This window comes from Xiphophorus couchianus, chromosome 17, assembly GCF_001444195.1.
Source record: "Xiphophorus couchianus chromosome 17, X_couchianus-1.0, whole genome shotgun sequence".
Taxonomy (NCBI): domain Eukaryota; kingdom Metazoa; phylum Chordata; class Actinopteri; order Cyprinodontiformes; family Poeciliidae; genus Xiphophorus; species Xiphophorus couchianus.
Genome location: NC_040244.1, coordinates 14,288,332 through 14,300,662, shown reverse-complemented (window position 1 = coordinate 14,300,662; position 12,331 = coordinate 14,288,332). Strand labels below are relative to the sequence as shown.

The 12,331-nt window shown below is 33.1% G+C and overlaps 1 protein-coding gene across 1 annotated transcript in view; it reads left to right on the top strand.

Moving 5' to 3' along the window:
• The window catches only part of osgep (O-sialoglycoprotein endopeptidase), a 97,790-nt gene extending 85,460 nt beyond the window's left edge, over positions 1 to 12,330 (top strand). The window contains exons 10-12 of the mRNA XM_028043499.1: positions 11,683 to 11,758; positions 12,036 to 12,134; positions 12,217 to 12,330. Of these exons, the coding sequence (XP_027899300.1) occupies positions 11,683 to 11,758; positions 12,036 to 12,134; positions 12,217 to 12,256 (215 nt within the window). The 3' untranslated portion in view covers positions 12,257 to 12,330. The remainder of the gene's footprint in view (positions 1 to 11,682; positions 11,759 to 12,035; positions 12,135 to 12,216) is intronic.
• Position 12,331: the final 1 nt, after the last annotated feature.

The window sequence follows — 12,331 nt, the reverse complement described above, 5'->3', positions numbered from 1 at the left end:
TACTATGACGTCGAAAATGTAAAAAAACGACATACTATAATACTATGATGTCGAAAATGGCCAAAAAACGACATACTATACTATGACGTCAAAAAGGTCCAAAAAACGATATACTATACTATGACGTCGAAAATGTAAAACGACATACTATACTATGACATCGAAAAGGTCCAAAAAAAACGACATATATACTATGACGTCGAAAATGTCCAGAAACGATATACTATACTATGACGTCGAAAATGTAAAAAAACGACATACTATAATACTGACATCGAAAAGGTCCAAAAAAACGACATATATACTATGACGTCGAAAATGTCCAGAAACGATATACTATACTATGACGTCGAAAATGTCCAGAAACGATATACTGTGACGTCGAAAATGTCCAGAAACGATATACTGTGACGTCGAAAATGTCCAGAAACGATATACTATACTATGACGTCGAAAATGTAAAAAAACGACATACTATAATACTATGATGTCGAAAATGTCCAAAAAAAACGACATAATATACTATGACGTCGAAAATGTCCAAAAAAACGACATACTATACTATGACGTCAAAAAGGTCCAAAAAACGATATACTATACTATGACGTCGAAAATGTCCAACAAAACGACATAGTATACTATGACGTCGAAAATGTCCAGAAACGATATACTGTGACGTCGAAAATGTCCAGAAACGATATACTGTGACGTCGAAAATGTCCAGAAACGATATACTATACTATGACGTCGAAAATGTAAAAAAACGACATACTATAATACTATGACGTCGAAAATGTCCAGAAACGATATACTATACTATGACATCGAAAATGTCCAAAAAAACGACATACTATACTATGACGTCGAAAATGTCCAACAAAACGACATACTATACTATGACGTCGAAAATGTCCAACAAAACGACATAGTATACTATGACGTCGAAAATGTCCAGAAACGATATACTGTGACGTCGAAAATGTAAAAAAACGACATACTATAATACTATGAAGGCGAAAATGTCCAACAAACGAATTACTATACTATGACGTCGAAAATGTCCAAAAAAACGACATAGTATACTATGATATCGAAAATGTCCAACAAAACGACATACTATACTATGACGTCAAAAAGGTCCAAAAAACGATATACTATACTATGACGTCGAAAATGTAAAAAAACGACATACTATAATACTATGATTTCGAAAATGTCCAAAAAAACGACATAATATACTATGACGTCGAAAATGTCGAACAAAACGACATACTATACTATGACGTCAAAAAGGTCCAAAAAACGACATATATACTATGACGTCGAAAATGTCCAACAAAACGACATACTATACTATGACGTCAAAAAGGTCCAACAAAACGACATACTATACTATGACGTCGAAAATGTCCAACAAAACGACATACTATACTATGACGTCGAAAATGTCCAGAAACGATATACTGTGACGTCGAAAATGTCCAGAAACGATATACTGTGACGTCGAAAATGTCCAGAAACGATATACTATACTATGACGTCGAAAATGTAAAAAAACGACATACTATAATACTATGATGTCGAAAATGTCCAAAAAACGACATACTATACTATGACGTCAAAAAGGTCCAAAAAACGATATACTATACTATGACGTCGAAAATGTAAAAAAACGACATACTATAATACTATGTCGAAAATGTAAAAAAACGACATACTATAATACTATGACGTCGAAAATGTCCAGAAACGATATACTATACTATGACGTCGAAAATGTCCAGAAACGATATACTGTGACGTCGAAAATGTAAAAAAACGACATACTATAATACTATGATGTCGAAAATGTCCAAAAAACGACATACTATACTATGACGTCGAAAATGTCAAACAAACGACATACTATACTATGACGTCGAAAATGTCCAGAAACGATATACTGTGACGTCGAAAATGTAAAAAAACGACATACTATAATACTATGATGTCGAAAATGTCCAAAAAACGACATACTATACTATGACGTCGAAAATGTCAAACGACATACTATACTATGACGTCGAAAATGTCCAGAAACGATATACTGTGACGTCGAAAATGTAAAAAAACGACATACTATAATACTATGATGTCGAAAATGTCCAAAAAACGACATACTATACTATGACGTCGAAAATGTCCAAAAAACGACATACTATAATACTATGACGTCGAAAATGTCCAAAAAACGACATACTATACTATGACGTCGAAAATGTCCAGAAACGATATACTGTGACGTCGAAAATGTAAAAAAACGACATACTATAATACTATGATGTCGAAAATGTCCAAAAAACGACATACTATACTATGACGTCGAAAATGTCCAAAAAAAACGACATACTATACTATGACGTCAAAAAGGTCCAAAAAAACGACATACTATACTATGACGTCGAAAATGTAAAACGACATACTATACTATGACATCGAAAAGGTCCAAAAAAACGACATATATACTATGACGTCGAAAATGTCCAGAAACGATATACTATACTATGACGTCGAAAATGTAAAAAAACGACATACTATAATACTATGACGTCGAAAATGTAAAAAAACGACATACTATAATACTATGACATCGAAAAGGTCCAAAAAAACGACATATATACTATGACGTCGAAAATGTCCAGAAACGATATACTATACTATGACGTCGAAAATGTCCAGAAACGATATACTATACTATGACGTCGAAAATGTAAAAAAACGACATACTATAATACTATGATGTCGAAAATGTCCAAAAAACGACATACTATAATACTATGACGTCGAAAATGTCCAGAAACGATATACTATACTATGACATCGAAAATGTCCAAAAAAACGACATATATACTATGACGTCGAAAATGTCCAGAAACGATATACTGTGGCGTCGAAAATGTAAAAAAACGACATACTATACTATGATGTCGAAAATGTCCAAAAAACGACATACTATACTATGACGTCGAAAATGTCCAAAAAACGACATACTATAATACTATGACGTCGAAAATGTCAAACAAACGACATACTATACTATGACGTCAAAAATGTCCAGAAACGATATACTGTGACGTCGAAAATGTAAAAAAACGACATACTATAATACTATGATGTCGAAAATGTCCAAAAAACGACATACTATACTATGACGTCGAAAATGTCCAGAAACGATATACTATACTATGACGTCGAAAATGTAAAAAAACGACATACTATAATACTATGACGTCGAAAATGTAAAAAAACGACATAGTATACTATGACATCGAAAAGGTCCAAAAAAACGACATATATACTATGACGTCGAAAATGTCCAGAAACGATATACTATACTATGACGTCGAAAATGTCCAGAAACGATATACTATACTATGACGTCGAAAATGTAAAAAAACGACATACTATACTATGACGTCGAAAATGTAAAAAAACGACATACTATAATACTATGATGTCGAAAATGTCCAAAAAACGACATACTATACTATGACGTCGAAAATGTAAAAAAACGACATACTATAATACTATGACGTCGAAAATGTCCAGAAACGATATACTATACTATGACATCGAAAATGTCCAAAAAAACGACATACTATACTATGACGTCGAAAATGTCCAACAAAACGACATACTATACTATGACGTCGAAAATGTCCAACAAAACGACATACTATACTATGACGTCGAAAATGTCCAGAAACGATATACTGTGACGTCGAAAATGTAAAAAAACGACATACTATAATACTATGACGTCGAAAATGTCCAACAAACGACATACTATACTATGACGTCGAAAATGTCCAAAAAAACGACATAGTATACTATATCGAAAAGTTCCAAAAAAACGACATATATACTATGATGTCGAAAATGTCCAGAAACGATATACTATACTATGACGTCGAAAATGTAAAAAAACGACATACTATAATACTATGATGTCGAAAATGTCCAAAAAAACGACATACTATACTATGACGTCAAAAAGGTCCAAAAAACGATATACTATACTATGACGTCGAAAATGTAAAAAAACGACATACTATAATACTATGATGTCGAAAATGTCCAAAAAAACGACATAATATACTATGACGTCGAAAATGTCCAAAAAAACGACATACTATACTATGACGTCAAAAAGGTCCAAAAAACGATATACTATACTATGACGTCGAAAATGTCCAACAAAACGACATAGTATACTATGACGTCGAAAATGTCCAGAAACGATATACTGTGACGTCGAAAATGTCCAGAAACGATATACTGTGACGTCGAAAATGTCCAGAAACGATATACTATACTATGACGTCGAAAATGTAAAAAAACGACATACTATAATACTATGACGTCGAAAATGTCCAGAAACGATATACTATACTATGACATCGAAAATGTCCAAAAAAACGACATACTATACTATGACGTCGAAAATGTCCAACAAAACGACATACTATACTATGACGTCGAAAATGTCCAACAAAACGACATAGTATACTATGACGTCGAAAATGTCCAGAAACGATATACTGTGACGTCGAAAATGTAAAAAAACGACATACTATAATACTATGAAGGCGAAAATGTCCAACAAACGAATTACTATACTATGACGTCGAAAATGTCCAAAAAAACGACATAGTATACTATGATATCGAAAATGTCCAACAAAACGACATACTATACTATGACGTCAAAAAGGTCCAAAAAACGATATACTATACTATGACGTCGAAAATGTAAAAAAACGACATACTATAATACTATGATTTCGAAAATGTCCAAAAAAAACGACATAATATACTATGACGTCGAAAATGTCGAACAAAACGACATACTATACTATGACGTCAAAAAGGTCCAAAAAACGACATATATACTATGACGTCGAAAATGTCCAACAAAACGACATACTATACTATGACGTCAAAAAGGTCCAACAAAACGACATACTATACTATGACGTCGAAAATGTCCAACAAAACGACATACTATACTATGACGTCGAAAATGTCCAGAAACGATATACTGTGACGTCGAAAATGTCCAGAAACGATATACTGTGACGTCGAAAATGTCCAGAAACGATATACTATACTATGACGTCGAAAATGTAAAAAAACGACATACTATAATACTATGATGTCGAAAATGTCCAAAAAACGACATACTATACTATGACGTCAAAAAGGTCCAAAAAACGATATACTATACTATGACGTCGAAAATGTAAAAAAACGACATACTATAATACTATGTCGAAAATGTAAAAAAACGACATACTATAATACTATGACGTCGAAAATGTCCAGAAACGATATACTATACTATGACGTCGAAAATGTCCAGAAACGATATACTGTGACGTCGAAAATGTAAAAAAACGACATACTATAATACTATGATGTCGAAAATGTCCAAAAAACGACATACTATACTATGACGTCGAAAATGTCAAACAAACGACATACTATACTATGACGTCGAAAATGTCCAGAAACGATATACTGTGACGTCGAAAATGTAAAAAAACGACATACTATAATACTATGATGTCGAAAATGTCCAAAAAACGACATACTATACTATGACGTCGAAAATGTCAAACGACATACTATACTATGACGTCGAAAATGTCCAGAAACGATATACTGTGACGTCGAAAATGTAAAAAAACGACATACTATAATACTATGATGTCGAAAATGTCCAAAAAACGACATACTATACTATGACGTCGAAAATGTCCAAAAAACGACATACTATAATACTATGACGTCGAAAATGTCCAAAAAACGACATACTATACTATGACGTCGAAAATGTCCAGAAACGATATACTGTGACGTCGAAAATGTAAAAAAACGACATACTATAATACTATGATGTCGAAAATGTCCAAAAAACGACATACTATACTATGACGTCGAAAATGTCCAAAAAAACGACATACTATACTATGACGTCAAAAAGGTCCAAAAAAACGACATACTATACTATGACGTCGAAAATGTAAAACGACATACTATACTATGACATCGAAAAGGTCCAAAAAAACGACATATATACTATGACGTCGAAAATGTCCAGAAACGATATACTATACTATGACGTCGAAAATGTAAAAAAACGACATACTATAATACTATGACGTCGAAAATGTAAAAAAACGACATACTATAATACTATGACATCGAAAAGGTCCAAAAAAACGACATATATACTATGACGTCGAAAATGTCCAGAAACGATATACTATACTATGACGTCGAAAATGTCCAGAAACGATATACTATACTATGACGTCGAAAATGTAAAAAAACGACATACTATAATACTATGATGTCGAAAATGTCCAAAAAACGACATACTATAATACTATGACGTCGAAAATGTCCAGAAACGATATACTATACTATGACATCGAAAATGTCCAAAAAAACGACATATATACTATGACGTCGAAAATGTCCAGAAACGATATACTGTGGCGTCGAAAATGTAAAAAAACGACATACTATACTATGATGTCGAAAATGTCCAAAAAACGACATACTATACTATGACGTCGAAAATGTCCAAAAAACGACATACTATAATACTATGACGTCGAAAATGTCAAACAAACGACATACTATACTATGACGTCAAAAATGTCCAGAAACGATATACTGTGACGTCGAAAATGTAAAAAAACGACATACTATAATACTATGATGTCGAAAATGTCCAAAAAACGACATACTATACTATGACGTCGAAAATGTCCAGAAACGATATACTATACTATGACGTCGAAAATGTAAAAAAACGACATACTATAATACTATGACGTCGAAAATGTAAAAAAACGACATAGTATACTATGACATCGAAAAGGTCCAAAAAAACGACATATATACTATGACGTCGAAAATGTCCAGAAACGATATACTATACTATGACGTCGAAAATGTCCAGAAACGATATACTATACTATGACGTCGAAAATGTAAAAAAACGACATACTATACTATGACGTCGAAAATGTAAAAAAACGACATACTATAATACTATGATGTCGAAAATGTCCAAAAAACGACATACTATACTATGACGTCGAAAATGTAAAAAAACGACATACTATAATACTATGACGTCGAAAATGTCCAGAAACGATATACTATACTATGACATCGAAAATGTCCAAAAAAACGACATACTATACTATGACGTCGAAAATGTCCAACAAAACGACATACTATACTATGACGTCGAAAATGTCCAACAAAACGACATACTATACTATGACGTCGAAAATGTCCAGAAACGATATACTGTGACGTCGAAAATGTAAAAAAACGACATACTATAATACTATGACGTCGAAAATGTCCAACAAACGACATACTATACTATGACGTCGAAAATGTCCAAAAAAACGACATAGTATACTATATCGAAAAGTTCCAAAAAAACGACATATATACTATGATGTCGAAAATGTCCAGAAACGATATACTATACTATGACGTCGAAAATGTAAAAAAACGACATACTATAATACTATGATGTCGAAAATGTCCAAAAAAACGACATACTATACTATGACGTCAAAAAGGTCCAAAAAACGATATACTATACTATGACGTCGAAAATGTAAAAAAACGACATACTATAATACTATGATGTCGAAAATGTCCAAAAAAATGACATAATATACTATGACGTCGAAAATGTCGAACAAAACGACATACTATACTATGACGTCAAAAAGGTCCAAAAAACGACATATATACTATGACGTCGAAAATGTCCAACAAAACGACATACTATACTATGACGTCAAAAAGGTCCAACAAAACGACATACTATACTATGACGTCGAAAATGTCCAGAAACGATATACTGTGACGTCGAAAATGTCCAGAAACGATATACTATACTATGACGTCGAAAATGTAAAAAAACGACATACTATAATACTATGATGTCGAAAATGTCCAAAAAAACGACATAATATACTATGATGTCGAAAATGTCCAAAAAAACGACATAATATACTATGACGTCGAAAATGTCCAACAAAACGACATACTATACTATGACGTCAAAAAGGTCCAAAAAACGACATACTATACTATGACGTCAAAAAGGTCCAAAAAACGATATACTATACTATGACGTCGAAAATGTAAAAAAACGACATACTATAATACTATGATGTCGAAAATGTCCAGAAACGATATACTATACTATGACGTCGAAAATGTAAAAAAACGACATACTATAATACTATGTCGAAAATGTAAAAAAACGACATACTATAATACTATGACGTCGAAAATGTCCAGAAACGATATACTATACTATGACGTCGAAAATGTCCAGAAACGATATACTGTGACGTCGAAAATGTAAAAAAACGACATACTATAATACTATGATGTCGAAAATGTCCAAAAAACGACATACTATACTATGACGTCGAAACTGTCCAAAAAACGACATACTATAATACTATGACGTCGAAAATGTCCAAAAAACGACATACTATACTATGACGTCGAAAATGTCCAGAAACGATATACTGTGACGTCGAAAATGTAAAAAAACGACATACTATAATACTATGATGTCGAAAATGTCCAAAAAACGACATACTATACTATGACGTCGAAAATGTCCAAAAAAACGACATACTATACTATGACGTCAAAAAGGTCCAAAAAAACGACATACTATACTATGACGTCGAAAATGTAAAACGACATACTATACTATGACATCGAAAAGGTCCAAAAAAACGACATATATACTATGACGTCGAAAATGTCCAGAAACGATATACTATACTATGACGTCGAAAATGTAAAAAAACGACATACTATAATACTATGACATCGAAAAGGTCCAAAAAAACGACATATATACTATGACGTCGAAAATGTCCAGAAACGATATACTATACTATGACGTCGAAAATGTCCAGAAACGATATACTATACTATGACGTCGAAAATGTAAAAAAACGACATACTATAATACTTTGACGTCGAAAATGTAAAAAAACGACATACTATAATACTATGACGTCGAAACTGTCCAGAAACGATATACTATACTATGACGTCGAAAATGTAAAAAAACGACATACTATAATACTATGATGTCGAAAATGTCCAAAAAACGACATACTATACTATGACGTCGAAAATGTCCAGAAACGATATACTATACTATGACGTCGAAAATGTAAAAAAACGACATACTATAATACTATGACGTCGAAAATGTCCAGAAACGATATACTATACTATGACATCGAAAATGTCCAAAAAAACGACATACTATACTATGATATCGAAAAGTTCCAAAAAAACGACATATATACTATGACGTCGAAAATGTCCAGAAACGATATACTATACTATGACGTCGAAAATGTAAAAAAACGACATACTATAATACTATAATGTCGAAAATGGCCAAAAAACGACATACTATACTATGACGTCAAAAATGTCCAGAAATGACATACTATACTATGACGTCGAAAATGTCCAGAAACGATATACTATACTATGACGTCGAAAATGTAAAAAAACGACATACTATAATACTATGATGTCGAAAATGGCCAAAAAACGACATACTATACTATGACGTCGAAAATGTCCAGAAATGACATACTATACTATGACGTCGAAAATGTAAAAAAACGACATACTATAATACTATGATGTCGAAAATGTCCAAAAAACGACATACTATACTATGACGTCGAAAATGTCCAAAAAAACGACATACTATACTATGACGTCAAAAAGGTCCAAAAAAACGACATACTATACTATGACGTCGAAAATGTAAAACGACATACTATACTATGACATCGAAAAGGTCCAAAAAAACGACATATATACTATGACGTCGAAAATGTCCAGAAACGATATACTATACTATGACGTCGAAAATGTAAAAAAACGACATACTATAATACTGACATCGAAAAGGTCCAAAAAAACGACATATATACTATGACGTCGAAAATGTCCAGAAACGATATACTATACTATGACGTCGAAAATGTCCAGAAACGATATACTGTGACGTCGAAAATGTCCAGAAACGATATACTATACTATGACGTCGAAAATGTAAAAAAACGACATACTATAATACTATGATGTCGAAAATGTCCAAAAAAACGACATAATATACTATGACGTCGAAAATGTCCAAAAAAACGACATACTATACTATGACGTCAAAAAGGTCCAAAAAACGATATACTATACTATGACGTCGAAAATGTAAAAAAACGACATACTATAATACTATGATGTCGAAAATGTCCAGAAACGACATACTATACTATGACGTCGAAAATGTAAAAAAACGACATACTATAATACTATGATGTCGAAAATGTCCAAAAAACGACATACTATATGTCATACTATGGACATACTATGACGTCGAAAATGTCCAAAAACCGACATACTATACTATGACGTCCAATATGTCCAAAAAACGACATACTATACTATGATGTCGAAAATGTCCAGAAACGATATACTATACTATGACGTCGAAAATATAAAAAAACGACATACTATAATACTATGATGTCGAAAATGTCCAAAAAACGACATACTATACTATGACGTCGAAAATGTCCAAAAACCGACATACGATATACTGTGACGTCGAAAATGTCCAGAAACGATGACTATGACGTCAAAAAGGTCCAAAAAAACGACATATACTATGACGTCGAAAATGTCCAACAAAACGACATGCTATACTGTGACGTCGAAAATGTCCAGAAACGATATACTGTGACGTCGAAAATGTAAAAAACCGACATACTATAATACTATGTCGAAAATGTAAAAAAACGACATACTATACTATGATGTCGAAAATGTCCAAAAAAACGACATACTATACTATGACGTCAAAAAGGTCCAAAAAAACGACATATATACTATGACGTCGAAAATGTCCAACAAAACGACATGCTATACTGTGACGTCGAAAATGTTCAGAAACGATATACTGTGACGTCGAAAATGTAAAAAACCGACATACTATACTATGACGTCGAAAATGTCCAACAAACGACATACTATACTATGATGTCGAAAATGTCCAAAAAAACGACATACTATATACTATGACGTCGAAAATGTAAAAAAACGACATACTATAATACTATGACGTCGAAAATGTAAAAAAACGACATACTATACTATGACGTCCAATATGTCCAAAAAACGACATACTATATACTATGACGTCGAAAATTTCCAAAAAACGACATACTATACTATGACGTCAAAGATGTCCAAAAAAACGACATATTATAAGTATGTCGTTTTTTTGGGACATTTTCGACGTCATAGTATAGTATGTCGTTTTTTGGGTTAGGGTTCATCATGTAAAGAACAGCATTCAGTTCAAAGTTAAAAAAAAAAAAAAAAAGAATGAAATGAGGTATTTTATGAAATACACCTGGGCTAAAACAAAGTTGTTGAAAACATACAACTTTCTGTTAGTGATTAACTGCAGCCTTCAAATATTTGTGTAAATCTCTGAGCTTCTTTTCCTATAAAACATGAAGGAAGCAACACGTTTCCTCCACAGGTAACTTGCGTCTGCAGGAGATGATGGGGGTGATGTGCAAGGAGAGAGGAGCCAAGCTGTTTGCTACAGACGAGCGGTAAACAAACCCATCCACCATGAGACAGCCGTTTCCATAGGAACACACATTTGCAGCTAACTGTGTGGTAGAAATACAGCAACTGAAGTGGTATAAATGCTGAAACTTGAGCGTTTCCAGATGGCAACCAAACTGTAACTAAAGAATTTAGATATTATAAATGTTGATTACTTTAGATTCAGGGTCTGAGTCTTTGCAGAGACCAACAGGATCTTACTATTCCTCCCCATGAAGTTGAAAAGTATCAGGTTGTTTAGGTTTGTGTGCTCTGACCCAGATTCTGCATCGATAACGGAGCGATGATCGCTCAGGCGGGTTGGGAAATGTTCCGAAGCGGCTACGTCACAGAGCTGGAAGACTCTTGGATCACACAAAGGTAACAGCAGCAGCTACAGTCGCAGGATTTCTGTCTCAGTATCTATGGATGACCGATGGTAGCATGTTGATCACTGCTGCAGGTACAGGACTGATGAAGTAGAGGTGACGTGGAGAGACTGAGGAGCAGCCTGGCTCTGGACTCCAACTGGGCTCAGAAAGGGAAATGCAAATAAAGTATTTTTTTTATATATTTAC